Here is a 17,042-nt window from a genome sequence, read left to right as displayed (position 1 = left end):
TTTCCCCTCCAAAACCAATTATTAGCAACTTCGAGTAATATTTACCTCTAACATGTCAAGGTCCATGCCCAGTAATTGTAAGGGGCGCAGCCCCTCGTCAAGCCGTTAATAGGCTTTTTGGCTGCGGCCCTAGCATCCTTGTGATGTTGAAATAAAGATGACTTGACTTGACTTGAATATTCGGTACGGCTATGGAAAATACCTGGCTTATTGCAGCGCAGATTCTCTAACGCTTCAACATGAAACAGCCTTCGAACATGTTGAAGTTTGCAGCCTGTCTTCATTCTCTGCCCATGGTAAAAATTCTGCAGCTCAAATGAAGGGATTCAAGGCTCCGCTGCTTCCGCGCTCTGCTCAGTGAATTTAGCTCCACTTCCAGCGCGTTGTCGCACTGGTTCCCTGAAGTTTTTACTGCGTGTATTATAACTTTTATTACAGCTTCCTACGAAACAGTCGCTTAATGTTCGATAAACCATCTTCAACAAGAAGCTACTCTGCCGAAGTGTCACTAATTTCTACACACTCACTAGCTTATTTAGATAAAGCTGCCTACCGTGAACTTTTCTTGAGTTTTAGCTCAATTTTCGGCAGTATTCGTGCACGCCTGTTGTACCAGTTTTTTTATCCAACGTGGAAACTATTTAGAGCACAAAGATGTGATCTTTGTTCCTTTGTTGTGTAGTTGTGTTAGTGATTGGCTGCATATTATAAACCACACAACTTCTGCGTTTACCCCGAAGGTCTGGAGTGTGTGTAAATAAATAAACATACAATTAATCGGATGAGTAAACTAATGCGCAATTAATTACTGGTTAGTTTCACTGGGAATGGTATAGTAGGATGCAGCTTAAAGGACACGGGTCCCCCAACGTGCCACAAGACGGCAAAAAAGATTCCTAAGAAACGCTGCTGCGGTAAAGAAAAAACATTAAAAAAACGATATCAGGAGAGAGAGAGAGATGACTAATGATTAGAAGGGCAATGAGGTCGGTCGGACGAAAAGAGGAAAAGAAGGAAAAAGGTGGAAATGAAAGATGAACAAGATTTATACAGAAAAGAAAAGACGGCTACCGACCTGTGAACGGGCATCAGCAGCGATGATCTTTGACCCGAGCTGTAATAAACGCCGTAAGTGAACACCAGTGGACCTCTCAAGAAAACGAGCAGACCTTGTTTATTTACAAAAGAAGTAAAAAAATAGTGAACAAAAGTATTGACATGTGCTTTTTTGCACAAAGCAGACTAGATTATTGCCGGGATTCTTGTCTGGCACACCACACAAAACAGCGGTTGTCAAGTCGGATGGCCTGTGCCGGCTGGTGATGTCTTCAGCCCATGAGAGCAGCACGAACACAGTGTCTCCTTCATCATCCGATACAAACGCAAAGTACCAGTAATCATATCAGTACCAGTACCCCATACAGAGCTTCTGTGATTGACTTTTATCTGCAATGGTGTCTTAATGACTGCTCGCAAAATTCTATGATCTCCATAGGCGGGCTTCTTTACCTTCTTATTATGTTTTACGCTCATTTACGCTGTTGCAAATTACTTGTAGAGGTAGGCAGAGCGCAAAAAGAAAGAGACGAAAGGATGGCGAGCAACAAGCAGAAGTTATTGTCTGTCTGACAGCTTAGTGAAACTAGAGTGAAAGATAAGAGGTCAATTAATTCTCTCTATTTATTTGATTTTTATCTAACGCATCCTGAAAGCCTTTAGACGGGGCGGAGAAGCAGAATAGTGAAGACGCTTTGGACATCAGGGGGCAGGAAGTGTGTGCACCATTGAACTCCCTCACAATTTCACGGGGATGATCACACCCATGAATGATTGGCAGGCATAAATGATTGGCAGCCACTGCCGCTGCCAGTGAAGTTCGGACAAAAGTGAGGCGTTTCTAGAAGAAAAAAGGGATTTGATGCCTCATTTAAGTGCCCCAGTTCCGACACGGACAAACTTGGCGCAGTCGGTACGAATTGCGGTTTCGAACGAAGGACGTATATACACAGCGTACCCAGATACAACTATGCCAAGGCTTCCTGAGCTGAATAAATTTAGCCGGTAAGAGGCATGTTGTGGTGGCAGATGAAGGTGTGTGTAAGGGCTTGAGATTTGAGAGAGGGTCAGAGGCGTAATGAGGCCTTCCCATGATACTTCCCCGTGAGGCTTCCCCTCGAGACTTCCTTTTAATCGCTTGTAAGGAATAGCCCCGCACACCTACAACCTCCGCCTTTAACCTGATCCGCCCGACATAACACTGCTTATTAGATGGTGTTCTGCATGTTCTGTTCCTTCCGCGAGTAACTCGCAACAGCCAAAATCCTTAATAAGAACGTCCGAGTAACGAGCGCCCGTGTGCTGTGCGGTGTCAGTGCACGTTAATGATCCCCAGGTGGTCGAAATTATTCCGGAGCCCTCCACTACGGCACCTATTTCTTCCTTTCTTCTTTCATTCCCTCTTTTATCCCTTCCCTTACGGCGTGGTTCGGATGTCCACCGAGACATGTGAGACAGTTACTGCATAATTTCCTCTCCTAAAAAAAAGTTTCCCTGCTGAAACCAGCCGCGCAATTTTTAAAGTGTCCGGTGCATTTACATAGTTAGGGAAAATGTCTGCACTTGTGCTCTATCACACAGGAGGAAGGAGGACAGCCGCCGCAGTAAAACTTCGAGGCATTCGCAGTGGATCTCTACAGGCGGCATGGTTTCATAAACCTCTTTAACAGTGAACTCTCAGATACTTTGCTGTTCGTCTTCATTTTTGAAACAGGGTCATGAGCTCTTGGAAACATGGTCGCGCCTCCAGACAACCACTCATCTGTAACTACGGCCAAGAACATATTTCAAGCAAGGGCGTTGTGCTTACAGCTTGTCCTCTGTTCTTAATATAACGCATCCGCTTGTGGGCCAGTTTAAGGAATCAGCCCAGGGGTCGAGTCCTTTCAGCCCCTGCGCTAAATTATGCTGAAGACGACGGTTTGGCACGCGCAAAAGGCGACTTTAGCTTGGTACTCGAAGAAATTCCTCGACGAACTTCACTAATATGCACAACAAATTAGAAACTATTCCAGATTGAGATTTCTGCTCCTTTGCGGCGGACAGTACTGCAACATTTCTCTCAGTATTTGTATTGACTTCCGGATTATTCTCCACAACCGGGAATGTGAATTGATGGCCGTGACTTTTCTGGTAGAATGTGGAAGACTCGCGAGATACCCACGACTACTTCATGCTTAGTGCAAGACAATCGTCCGCTCATCGCATAGCAAGACTGCGTACGCCACCAGCTACGACTGATTCATCAGAGCCATTAAATCGCCTCTAGCTGCAGTCGTGCAACGTCATCTAGGCTTGTCCGGTGGCAGCGTGACGTAGTCTTTGTCTGCGTACTCCTGGTCTTCCGATTCGTCCAAGCTCACGTCCACTCGTGTCGCCTGCACAACACCCACGGGCTGCGAAGTGTCTTCGTTGTAGACGAACGCGGCGTCGTAGACGGGGGTCGGGAGCGCCCGCAGTGACGACAGGGGCCGGGCGTTCTGGAAGCGCGGCTCGACGTCCACGTCCTGCAGTAGCCACAGCGAACGTCCCTTGGAAGAGGCCGTCTTTGACGGCTCCGGTTGGCACACGTGGTTCTGGCAGTAGAAGTCTCGGCGACCATCGTTGTGGCACCAGGAACCATCCGGGAAGAAGGATCCTCCCAGGTCGTTGAGTTCCGTTCGCGGCGTGTACCAGGGACCGTCGGTGATCTTGCAGTAGATGGCGCACGCCTGCCACGGCCGTGCTGCGCGGAGAAAGGGGCGGAAAGAACACAAAGATCATAAGCACGGTTAGCACTGCGGAACGCAAGATTCAGCGACAGCTGTTAAGGATCGTGGGAATATGATATTGTTTATTTATTATTGGTGTTTTGAGGTAATGTGTGCGTGACGTCACTATAAGCTGTCACTCCAGACTTCATTATGTGCGGTCCACTCAGTGCGACGATTTGCCATGGCGCGCTGCAGTGACGTCATGCGTGACGTGACTGCATGCTGGCTGGTGTGTGACGCGATGTTACACCGAGGCCGACGCTGCAAAGCATGGAAACGTGCGTTTAACAGCTGTTGGTGTAAAACACGACGTAAGAAACATCAAAGTGGTTACTAAGCTGTATTACATTTAAGCAAGTACTTCTTTTTAGCAAGATAGAGGCCGTCCTTATAAGGAATCGCGCGGGAAAAATACTTTAGTAGTCATTTACAGAGATAAGGAAGAAGGCCGATTTTATTCTGGTGTACATAAAAGTGTACACTAACTTCAGGAGAGACACCACAAATAAAACGACCAACATGATCAAGGTTATTCATTTCTAGGATTTTTTTCATAACCCACATGTCTTCGGCTGTCTCGTGACATAAAAAATTTAGACAATATATACAGCATAAATTTTGAAAACGACGTTTTTTTATGTGTCACCGTAAAATTCCTGAGGGAATCGCGCTTCTGATGACCCCGCAGCACCGGAACAGTTTGCAGGAGCATTGCAGCTCCGGAGCATATTTTCAGCGGAACAGGACGACCCAAACACAGGATGCACAGGACAGAGCTGTCCTGTGCATCTTCTCTCTGTGTCTTCCTTTTCCGATGCAAACATCCTGCTAACAAATTGATGGTTACACTGTTTTCCCAACGAAGCAGTCCTGGCTCTAGGTGACATGCCTAGGTGCATAAGTAGTGCTGTCGAACTTACACGGGTTGTGGCGAACTTGGGCTCCTTTCGAAGATATGTCCCGGACGAGGGTCTTCCACTCGGAGCACTTGCGAGTAGCGTAGGCCACGGGGTTTTCACGACGAGGACAGATCTGCGAAAAGATTTCAACAGTTCATTTGTTGCGGCATTGTCACTGCTACGACTGCAACGGTTATCACCGCGCAACTTTTTCCGTCCTTTATCCCGCAAGATAGGAGGGGTGCTTGAAAGGAGCTACCCAACAAGCACGGAAAACAAAGTGACCAACTGGAGTTGCCTTGCAGCAAAGCTTCGTACGAAAATTTATAAGCACGAGATCAATTTTCTTACTAGAGAAAGGATAAATTTTTTCCGCCATGTAGCATACACGTAGAAATGCCGCAGTTCCGACATAGCCTTCGTCTTTCTCGTTTGCAAACATCTTTAATGCGATTTCATTCAAAGCCTCATCAGAAAGAAAATGTGCCGTCAATCATAAAATTCTCCGATTGCTTGAAGGAATTGGGAAAGAATCTGTGTGTGTCTAGGTATGTCCCTGGTTTGGTAGTACACTGTAAGCAAAAAGGAGTAAAAAGAGAGTACGTTGTCCTCTAGCGCATTCCCTTTGTAAGGGAGTAAGTACACTTTATTCCCTTTTTGCTGCCATATAGCATATTCGTATTTAGAGTGTACTCCTCGGAACAGTTCTCTGAGCAAGCATCTGATGGCAGTGTTAAGCATGGATAAATGAGCCGACTGAAAAACAAACACAAAGAAAGCGGAATAAAGCCTGGACAGACGATGAACTAAGCTAACGGGTTAGTTAGCAGAGAAATAAGGGGAAAAAATGAAGTAACTTTGAACAGGCACAATTCGTGCTTGCTAATCTATATCGGGGATAAGGATGAGGGGAGAGAAAGAGAATGGAGAGGACAGATTAGTTGGGGACATCGTGTATTTGTCATTGCCGGCGTAGAGGGTACCACTTTAGGAGAAAGGCCGTTGTTAGTGACCTTAAATTATTCCTGGGTTCCGCACGAAGTGCTCGAGTTGTTCCAGCCTGTTAATACATCTCTTCAATCTTTGAACTTAGGCAATCCGTAATGATGTATTTCTTCACTTGGTGTCCACTGTGACAGCCTAATAGACCTCTGGTCATCGGTCACACACACTACATGAAGTAAACTAAAAAATTCACAGGCATACCTAATCACATTACGCGTTTGCAATGGGACAGCATTAGAAGAGTTTTGTGTCATTTTTTCATAGCTGTGTTTGGGTACCCCTAAAATACTCACTGCACATAAACAGATATCTATTCGGGTGACCCAGCTGGTGGAGCTGCCGCGGTGGCTCAATGGCTATGGTGCTCGGCTGCTGACCCGAAAGACGCTGGTTCGATCCAGGCCGCGGCAGTCGCAATTCGATGGAGTCGAAATCCTAGAGACCCGAGTACTGTGTGACAAGATTGCACGCTGAATGAAGCCAGGAGGTCAAAATTTTCGGATTCCTGCATTACGCCGTCCCTCATAGACTGACGAGCTCTCGGTACGCTAAACCTCCACAAAGCATAAACCGTCTAGATGGTGGTTAGATGTTTCCCCGAAGATATCTAGAGGTGGCGACAAGGACGCAATAACGATACATCGAAATTTTTTGATGTCACTTTTGGTCTGGTGACGTCACGTCTTTTCCCGAGAATTATGTGACTGACGACTCATTTTTTTTCAGTATAAAGCTTAATTAATTAAACCCTTAAATTACAAAGAATTACTTCAGCTAGTGTACACGCAGCATAATAATACAGAAAACGGCTGCAGCGTAGCGCTGCCTGGATGGCCCATTCGAGCCTCGAGAAAAAGCTTTCATTTCGTCTATTCGATGCATGATCACAAGACATGGCTGCGCAAAGAGGACGGGATGGACGAAGCCACATAAAGAATAGTCATGATGCTGTGTGTTTCTTCGCATGTCTTTCTTCCTTTTCTCCGTCGCGCCTCCCGATCCACAAACCGGTTGTTTTCATATATTAAAGCACTGATTCGATGGCCTTTTCTGGCCAATGAAAAGCGAAGGCGCAGATGTCAAGCCTTGGCTTCCATGAAGGCACACAAAAGAAAGAGTCGAGAAAAATCTATAGCGAAACCCCGCTCGCATTCAGCCGCCGCAAGGTCGTTAAGAAAAATGAACATGCGCCCACAACGCGTGATAGAGTGCTGTTGGCGGGCACAATCGGTGCAGCTGGTTCCAACGACGCGTTCACGGAAGTCGTCGCTTGCAGAAGGCGCGGCGCCATGGACTCTGCGAGCCTCGTTCAGGAAGTACAGGGTCGGCAGGCGAGCCCGTAGGTCGGACAGTTGCGGTGATGCCTTTTGTGTGAAAACGAGCTCACAATCCAAGTTCAATGCTCAATTGATTCGCGCTCTCTTTTCGGCATATTCTTAACTACCTTTAACCCCAAGATAAAACAAAAAAATCTAAGCTGTCCTGTCAAACGCAAAGATGAAACTTCATTGTGTGCATTCCTCCCGATTGTGTGAGCGCTGGTATGCGCGTCGCGCCATAGCACAATGCAAAGCCCGGTATTTACAGCCTTGCCTCGAGATACAGTATATAGCTGCCATTATGATGCCGCAACAAAGGCTCCGTTCGTGACAAAGCATTTTCCAATTTCGGAGCCATTGAAGCTTTCACACACGCGACGGGGATTCTGCCTGGAATTGCGCAGTCATCTCTGGTTGAATGGCTTGTAGAGTCTGCACAAAGCGCTAAGGTACTACGGGGACAAGCACTGAAAGTGATTTAGTGAGCCAATTGTTACTGATGAAGGAGAAGAAAAATGACAATGATGAGAATGGCAACAATTAGAGTTATAACCCAGGAACATATTACTACATTCTAAGCGTGCTTTCAGAATTTTTCAGGGTGCCACAATTCAGAGAATCAAACCGTTCGAAGCACACACAGCATACACTAGGCAGAGATTCGTGAGAGGTTAGGAGATGCAAGGTAAGAAAGGTTATGGAAGAACGGACTTGGAAAACGTTGCTCAATTTCTTGCTGAAGGGACGACCATCAATGCATAGACTTTTGCTATAAGGGATGCCTGGGCGCCTCCATAGTGCTCGTTGAGGGTAGGAGATGCAAGGTCAGAAAGGTTACGGCGGAATGGACTTTTAAAACGCTGCTCAATTTTTTACTGAACGGTTGACATCGATGTATAGACCTTTGCACTAAGGGATGCCTGGGTGCCGCCATATTGCTCGCTGGGCTGTTGTGCGCACCCGGCGCTAGCGGAACCGGCTCGCAACAATCGAAAGAGGAGGTGTCGTTATAAAATGTAATCCCGATTTTATAAGAAATCTAGGCTAAAATGTGTCCAGAACTTGAGGAAACAATGCTTGTCCTACTTTATATGTGAGGCCAACCATACTTTATGGTGAAGAGAGTGTACTACGGTGAATCATACTGGTCAAATCTGTAATGACGACAAGTGATTGGAATCCTCTACCTCCAAAAGTTTGTCACCACAGGTCTCCGTACATGACTGCGACGTAAAAGACAGGTAACTTTACTGGAAAAAAATGGAAATACAATGAAAAGAGCTGTAAAGATTAGCTAGTTTTTAACTTGTAAAACACGTAAAAAAAACTGGAGAGGACACTTAAGCTTATTCTTAAAGGTATGACGGGATAGCGTCTAATGGCTTAATGCCCTTATAAGCGAAATTGGTTGTTCTCATACCACTATTGGTGCAGTGGCTCCGGAAGGTGGCAAGAGGCTACAAACCACTGGTGGAGCTTGTGGGACAGAGGTTGGACTTCCTGAGCAGCCTCCCAATAATTAAACTGCCACCTGCATGGTGGGCAGGTGGGAACCCACAAGGTCAAGCCACCGTTGACGACGCCGGGTTTTTTGCTGAATAGCGACCTTAACGCTATCGCGTGAAACAGTGTGCACATACTTAGGCACATACAATTCAGCCATCACAATAGTGGATATCCTACCAAGACCTGCCGAAGTAGCAGTCGCCTGCTCACGATCTCTGGCCACACATCATGCCTTCCACACCTCTGTCACTGGGAATTTCGCTCTGACCAACGGTGGGGGAAAGGGCGTCAGTAATGTGATAATTTTATAATATTTTGCCAGCAGGAGCGAACATTTAAAAATTCGCATAGAATGCATGGGACATGAGACGATGTACAGCGCCTTCAAAGAAACCAAACTTTCAGTGGAACCAAAACTACCGGGAAACCCAAACTTGTGAAAGCAAACCCGCAGTGAAACCCAGTTTTCACTAGAATTCCAGCTTGAGAGGAACGAATCCGAGGCCACCGTGGTGGCTCAGTGGTTATGCCACTCGGCTGCTGACCCGAAAGACGCGAGTTCGATCCCGGCTACGGCGGTTACACTTCGACGGGGGCGAAATGCCAGAAGCCCATGTACTGTGCGATGTCAGTGCACGTTAAAGAACCCCAGGTGGTCGAAGTCAACCGGAGCCCTACACTACAGCGTCCCTCATAACCGGACCCTGTCTAGGACGTTAAGCACGATAAAACCAGACCAATCTTAAGTGCAGCCACAACATCAGTGAAAGTCAACCTTCAGGTAAAATGTTCACTGAAAGGTTTGCTCCCGAAGAAGGCCTGTGAAGTAGGCCTAATGAAGGTTTGGTGCGCAGTGGACGATGCGCACTACTTCTGCGCAAGAAGATGTGCAGGAGACCAAACCTTCGTTAGGCCTACTGCGCATCTTCCTGATGGATGTGGCAAGTACGTCGGCATCGAAACATCGGGTTTCTTATCATGAGAGCTTTGGGAGTGGTTTTAAGTCATGCCTAGTTCGACACCCGACCAGACAGATCTCTATTGAGATATACCAATTAATGCCCTGCCTGATGTGTTGTTTTTTAAAATAACGAAGCGCCAAAAAGACAGCACACCAGAAGACAGGCGAGACATGTGTTCAACATTTCTGTCGAAATGTTTACGTTCTAGATTAGAGTTGAAACACAAAGGCACCTACTCAACCTAAATACGCACTTAACGCCCGCAGCCTGCAGGGAGACCTAAAGCAAAGATGTTTACACTTGGCTTCTTCGTGTTTCACATTATGCAATCACAGCAAAAAGGCAGGGAGAGAAATAGGAGGTACGTATACGCGCTCATATTGGATGCCTTGTTAGTTCCTTCTTTGTCACGCATCTCACCTTCGTTACGAGGAATTGCTATTCCGAATAACGCGTTTATTTTTATACCGTAAACGAAAGTTCGCGCGTTGTCGCCGCAAAATTATTTACGGCGGCGAACGAAGCATCGGTCGTGCAGCGAACTCAGGAGGTGCAGTGATAAGTAAGAACGTTTCCGCGAAACACGCCCAATACTTTTCCGGGAACATGCGTCCGACGCGTGTATTTGTCGCCTGAGTCTCTGCCGTCCTTAAAATTTACGACCACCGTGTAAACGCCCCAGCCGAGCCATGACGTGTAAAATATTATGTCCCCTACGCGCGATCAGTCAATGAACCCCGTGTTAGTTAGCAGCTTCGCGCTTCTAAGGCAACGATCGCGTTTAATTAAGCCAACATGGTGGCCATTAACGCTCAGGTAACGTCACGGCTCTTTTGCGCTGGCAGCGCTGGGGAAAAAAGAAAATACGTAGCGATTAATGAGGAAAAACGCCACTACAAAACACCGCGTTTTAGCGGGTGGTAATGATTGAGAAAAAAAAAAATCGACTGTACATTTGCCATTGTGGCAATGTGAATTAAAGCGACAGCTGCGGTGGTGCGAAATGCTATTAAACACGTAGCGTTAGACACGGTTATGCACGGTTACGCACGATCGCTTATTTATTCATTCAAAGGCAAGTTCCAGAGAAGGGTTCCGCATCATTTGGTTGGTGATGCCGTCGCGACCTGTTCGGGCTCACCACCTGCTCTTTGCCACACTTGCTTACTGCCACCTGCTCACTGTTACCAGCCACCTCCCCAGTCTATCCTTCCAGTTAATGCACTGACTACCCATGCAACCGCAGCCTCCCTTGACCCATCCCGTCTGCACCCATCTGCACCCTCCCGATGCGCCCCTCTTTGCCAACCATAACCCTACAAAAAAATTCTGTGGCGGGCGTGAGGCCTCAGTTTAGAGTAAAAAAAAATCCTTAGAGTAAAAACACCAATTCAATCATCAAGGGCGATCCTTTTATTTCTTGCAGCAGGTCTCGTGCTCGTCCCGTGAAATTTTGCTTCTGTCGGCGACGTTTCACTGCTCGGCGGATGGAACGCGCTGCAGTCACATGTGTGGCTTGGAGGTGGGTCACTAATATGCTGTCTGGTAGCTGGCGTCCGGTCGGTTTTGCGTGTTGCGTCCCGAGCTGTGTATCTTAAACTGTGATCCATGAGTACCACGGAGTAGCTTGCAAGGTCATTCTGCTTCATCGAATTTTTCATTTCATCGCACGCATGCCCAGTGTTGCCTGCCATAACCTGCGCAACTCGTACCACGGTGGGCGGCATCGGCGCGCACCGCAACCAGAAATACTAGCGGCCGTTGTAAAGACTCCAGTCCCAACGGTATCGGCGCCTCGTCATCTTCATTAGAGGCCCATTTTCTCGCGATTCGGATACCGCCGCTGAAGGGATATTCTTTCGCGCTAACTTCTCTCCGCTCCGCGCGGCCAGGCTGGCCGGCTCTCACGCGCAGCTGGCAAAAAAGGAAGAAAAAAAATGCGGAGAAAACAAGAAAAAAAAACAATGAAAATGCAACCGCGCATGCGCCGAGCCCTTCCGTACCGGCCTGAGCTTTCTCATTGTATCGCCCTTAATAGGTGGTGTGGTTTCGGCTTCTTGTGTATAACGAGGAGGAATAACCAAGAATTCCGTCACAAGGTGGCGGCACACGCTTTGGGGTATCGTGCCGGCGCCCTTTCTAGTCTAGCCGTTTCCTTACCGGCAGTCCATAGAAAGCGGCAGCGCGTTTGTGGCCCATTATAATAATTCGCAGCGACCGAACACGTGCTCCTTTCTCTGTCGGGCCTGGTTTTCCGCACGTGACGTCACCGGCGGCTTTAGTTGTCGCTCTTCTTTGTCTATACCGGGAACGTGTCCGAGGGGCGGCAGGCACTGTGTCGAGCAAGGCAGCGCAGATTCTACGGAAGACATCAGCGGGCCTTTCCAGAAAGGACGCGAGTGCATCAGTCAAGCTGCTGGCCAGGACATTGTGCTGTCTTCTTCAGTCGCGGCCTGTCATGTGAGGCGCAGTGTCATTTCGCAGGGTTCCGGCGGACTTTGGGCAAGCGTGTCGCTTGGCCTGCTGTTTACGCCGATAGTTTAGCGGGTGTTCATTCGTTTAAGGATAGCAATCTTCCAAGGTAGGACACAAGCCCGGGATGTGATGAGAAGTGGATGCCTTCTTCCAAGGCTGACCGTGCGTTTTTTACTGCAGAGTGCAGTTCTTCGAGACATGTCTACTGCAGAGGGGTGTTCAACTCTTTCGGAACTTGCTTGAGCAAGGTGAATCCAATATGCGAGTGTGACTAACCGGCATTTATGTGGGGCCCTAAAATCCAGATCGCTAGCGAAAGGGCGAGATTACTCGCAACGTGTTTGAAGTCAGCAGGCTTCAAAAAGAGGAATTAGGCCTTTCTTTTAGGCATAACATCTTGCCCTTTCCTTTCTGTCCTGTCCTGATGACCTTAGTGAAGAGCGGGCGACCGTAACAACCAAGGACAAACGCCGTGATCACAATTCTCGTCAGAAATGACGTAAGAAAATAGAAGAGGCGAAGACCACAGAGCTACTACGAGCGAGCGATGTCCTCCGGAAACTGTAGACAGCTTTTTGCAGCGAGAGCTGTTGTACGAAGCTCTGCCCGGAGGGCTCAATCGCGTAACGTGGAGCGCCAACATCCGGCCACGTGACCTGCGCCGCTCGCGTGCCCAGCCCCAGGCACGCGACCGTGCGCCAGGTGCAATCATAGTGGCAGCCCAGGTTTCCACAAAGCATGTAAGCCTTAGACTTCACTGCAGGTAAACAGCAAAAGGCAGCCAGCAAAACGGCGACAGCTTCAGCTCAGTTTAGCACGTTATTTCAAAACAGCTTGAGAACTTAATTGTTGAAAATTTTCCTCGAGTCGTCTCGCTAATTCATGTTTGAACTGGTGTTTGAGTTTTTTACTCATCGTTTATAACCTGTCACATCATCCTTCGTTCCAAAAAGAAGTTGTCACCGCTCTGACTCAGTCTCAAAACCTGTCTTGAGTAGTGTTCTGAGTGGCTGCGGGAGCAAAACAGATCTGCCATTTATATGTCGCCAAGATGCTGGTCTTCGCTTTCTTTACTATAGTTTTACTATTTTCTTCCCTGCCGGATGGTACACCCAGCAGCACACTGCCAAAACCGTGTGTGAGACATGTTCAACATTCTTAGACAAAAATTTTGAATACTGGAAGAGTGTAATATACTATTATGGACATATTGAAGATGGTCCATTGTTTTGATATGCAAAAACAGCAATAGCAAAAAAATGCAAGCCTGTCGACGGGAGATATGCGAATATATGGACTGTTATAGAGGAATCTTACAATACTTAAAAAAAAAAACATTGATTAACTCTTCCACGTTCAAAACTATTTTTGTACTGAATTGTTGGTTTTGTCAAAGGCGCTGCTTTATTCGTATTAGAAAACATTCTGCAGGCTGTTGTGTCCTAGGAAAGCACTATATTCCCCGAAACACAATAGTTTGTTAAAGCTTTTAAATACCTTGGAGTGTACGCCGGAAATAACGGAAATATATTCTCTGTCTCTTCGCTTCGCGCGAGACCCTGAGACGTTCACCGGGGACACCATGCGTGGTGCCTATAGCCACTCCCTGCTTTGGTTACGCAGCTCCTAATGCGAGGCTGCCTCGGCTGGGCAGTGCTCGTCGCACTCTCGTTTCGTCGCCTTCAACTCATTACGAACACGGCTAATAAACAAGGGCCGTCGCGCGGTGAATGACACGTCAAATGGAGCGTGGGAGATTCGCCCGATAGTCCCTGATTAGCGCGGAAGGCGGCGGACATGCATCCATTCCGGGAAAGCACGGCCGCGGCGTACCCGCGCAGACGCTTTTCCCGGCACCGGATCCCTGTTTAGGTCTAACCATACATCAGTGCAACGAGCGCCTTCTTGTGTTTCCCTGGGCTCTGCGACCGGTTAAGACCGTAAATATCTACCTACGAGGCTTCCGAAGGGAAGTGCGTTTCGGCTGGCATATACAACCCTCTGTATATGCCGCGGCGATGTTTCCTTTGCATTGAGATAATTGAGTGACGGATGTTTACGCATGCCAAGGAAATACCGCGGGCTACAAGGACCTGGAATTCTTCAACGCGCATTCGCTAATTCTATGTAAGGTGAATTTCGTGATTCTCAGCCATCGAAATGAGGTCGCAGCGGCAGTCACCAACCCTGGAGTCTCGGGCTCTGTAGCCATGCTTCCAATGGAATGGAACCTTTCTTGCGAACCAGCTTCTTGCCTCTAAATGCGATGGCATTAAAACCCTCATCGTCAAAACATTGTGTCTTCAGTCATAAAAATTGCCCATTGGCTGAAGAGTAGTGACGTCTCCAGACGAGATAATTCTCATTGGCTGGAGGGATGTAACGTCATCAGACCGAAAGCTACGTTACTTCCGTTAAAGGCATCAACAGCTTCTAATGATATCGCATTGCCAACACGTGAGGTAATTATGGGTCCCTCTGAATTTTTTTAATTCGCAGTTACACAGAAAGCTGTGGGGCTAAAAGTCTCAATTGAGAGTTAGGCTTGTAAACTCTCAATAGAGACCTTTAGCCCAGCGAGGCAATCGTACGGAAAATACGGTAACGCGTTCCTGTTGCTACCGTTGTCAGACATGCCTAGTCACATTTGCCGCACGGTCCCGGTTGCCGTAGTCACCGTATTTGCCGTACGGCGGTGCTAAAACTCTCTAATATCTGTAGGACAATCTAGCAGATGAGGGTTTTTGCTACCGCATGCGCATCTGAGCGTCACTGCAGCGTTCCATTCACTGCCTTGCGATGTCGACTCAATGCGGGACCGAATAGAAACCGAAGTAGAATAGAGGTCACGCGACGCAGGTGTTCTTCTGCGAAACGTTATGAAGTCGTCATGTAAGTGTTCTTTCGTTTGAAGGAAAGTAGGCACTTTTTACGAAGGCTATGTGTCTGAGCCGTGTTTTCCGGTTCATATTTTGGTACTGTACATTCTTACGGAGTAAGGAACGGATTCTTGGCCTCCCTTACCGCATCCATTTTTTAATAAAAGCGTTGCCACCCTCGTGACCTCTTATTTTTCTCCTGTTGCGACAGAGTTACCAAAGGACTGTTCACACAGTCTAAAATCAATTATAGTCGTGCAAGCATAACTTTCCTATCGGCGGCTTACATCCTCTTTCTTTTTCGCCTTCAAGCAATAGGTAAGAAAATTGTGGGCTGCCACTGCTTCCAACGCATTTGTTATCGTTAGTTTGTCCGAACCACAATGCGAAAGCTCTGTAAGTAGTTAATTAATGTTGGGTAGAAATTATATCTTGAAAGCAGCAGTGCTCAGTCTATGCTGAGCAAACTAGGACAAGAAAAACAAAGAAAGAAACGACCAGGAGAAACTTTACTCTTGAGAGAAACGTTAACGTCACGAATTCAAACAGCGGTTACGGACATGTAACCATAGTTGCATGCAAGTCCAGACAAAGCGGCTTTTTCCTGTCAGAGGACCCCCTTCCAGCCAATGGCGTCGGTCGGTTCTAATCAACTTGAGCGCGACAATGCAGGGAGTTGCGTGATAAAGCAGGGAGGTGCCTTTCCCCTACAGTGTAGTGAGGGGACCATCCCCTCTCATTTGAAACTCCCTGCATTGTCACACTAACAGGTTTATGAGAATCAGCCGACGACATTGGCTGGAAGTGGACCCTTTGATGGGGAAAAGCGCTTTTTTCTTGAGTTGTATCCGGCTTTAGATACACCAAGGTAAGGTTACTGTGTGCGCCATGTTTCCAGGTCACGATATCGTGCCAAAGTCTGCAAAAAAATTGAGGACGGCTGCGCAGGAGTCCTCAGAGCGTACACGTCAAAACAGAAAGTGATGAGGTGGGATTGTTGAGCACGAAGGTCGACGCATCGTTTACATACCTACATCCCAGAGATTTGTACTTGCGACTAGGTTATGAAGCAAACAATTGTATTCATCCCTCTCACTTCTATGCCTCAGGATTGCGCGGAAGGCAAGAGGTGGTATGGTAATCTATATTTGCGATGGACTAGGACCAGGCGACCATAGTGTAAACTCTATGATAAGTGGTAAAAAAAGTAGAGCTTTAATGAGCGCAGCCAAGCCAACAATAGTGTACAGAATCTCAGCGTTAGCGCACGAGTGCTCCAATGCAAAGCAGCTAGGTCTTCAGATTCTTTACCGGCGCGCCAGTTGACATGGCGTCGAGGATTCAATAAGTAAAAACAGAACTCATGCTTAAGGCTCATTAATATAAAAAATAATCTCATGTCGCAAGCAGCTCCGCAGCCGCCCTATTCTCTCCGCAAATGCCCCGTGCTCACCGCGGGTTTCAAGCCCCATGTGGTAAACTTAAGCTCGTATTTGGGCACTCACCTTTGAGTCGTCGCAGAGCCTCGTCCTGAGCGCGTCGCCCGAGCAGGTGACCGCCGTGTTGCGCGGCTTCGGCCGGTCACAGCGCCGCCTGTCCCTGCTGAAGCCCCGGGCGTTGTCCAGGCACCCGGAGTGGCACGAGTCCCGGCGCCACGGACCCCATCCGCCTAGCACCATCTTTAGGGAACCGGACCAGGCTGGCGTGCACTGGCCGTGCAGACACCACTGTGGCCACACAAAGAACGGAGGTGTTTTAAACGTTCAGTAGACGGTGTACGCTTGAACGAAACGTTTAATCAGCGTTCTACCACTAACTGATGCTCAGGCTTGATATGAAACCCTCCAAAATAATCCGCCTTCGGGACACCGGACTTTGCTCTCCGGGTATGGTGGGCTGGCATGAATTACATTTGAGAGCAGTAAGGGCCTAGCCGACACTGCATAGCCGACACTTGGCCCACCCAACCTTGAGGATGAACAGTATACACCGGTCGCCCTCCCCAACCCTGCATTGTTCCATCATTTCTACCGCTTGGGTCAAGCTTATTACCGTAGGAATAAACACGTAGAAAAAATATCTTGCAGGGATCACTGCATGCTGGGCATACGCGCCAGTAATCTGAACTCAAAAGTTGAAGTGCCCCAATTAAAAGATCTTATATGTGCTTTGATATAATCCACACAAG

At 47.7% G+C, this 17,042-nt stretch overlaps 2 protein-coding genes across 3 annotated transcripts in view; one reads left to right on the top strand and one right to left on the bottom strand.

The window, feature by feature from the left end:
• LOC144110619 (vitellogenin-6-like) overlaps nt 1–17,042 on the top strand; it is a 143,836-nt gene that overhangs the window by 23,062 nt on the left and 103,732 nt on the right. The gene's annotated exons all lie outside the window — the stretch shown is intronic.
• Nucleotides 1,914–17,042, bottom strand: part of LOC144110621 (A disintegrin and metalloproteinase with thrombospondin motifs adt-1-like) — a 66,985-nt gene continuing 51,856 nt past the window's right edge. The window contains exons 16-18 of the mRNA XM_077643646.1: nt 16,360–16,581; nt 4,730–4,841; nt 1,914–3,781 (exon numbers count right to left, since the gene is read on the bottom strand). Of these exons, the coding sequence (XP_077499772.1) occupies nt 3,342–3,781; nt 4,730–4,841; nt 16,360–16,581 (774 nt within the window). The 3' untranslated portion in view covers nt 1,914–3,341. The remainder of the gene's footprint in view (nt 3,782–4,729; nt 4,842–16,359; nt 16,582–17,042) is intronic.

Source organism: Amblyomma americanum, chromosome 11, assembly GCF_052857255.1.
Source record: "Amblyomma americanum isolate KBUSLIRL-KWMA chromosome 11, ASM5285725v1, whole genome shotgun sequence".
NCBI classification, from domain to species: Eukaryota; Metazoa; Arthropoda; class Arachnida; order Ixodida; family Ixodidae; genus Amblyomma; species Amblyomma americanum.
This window is presented reverse-complemented; position numbering and strand designations above follow the sequence as displayed.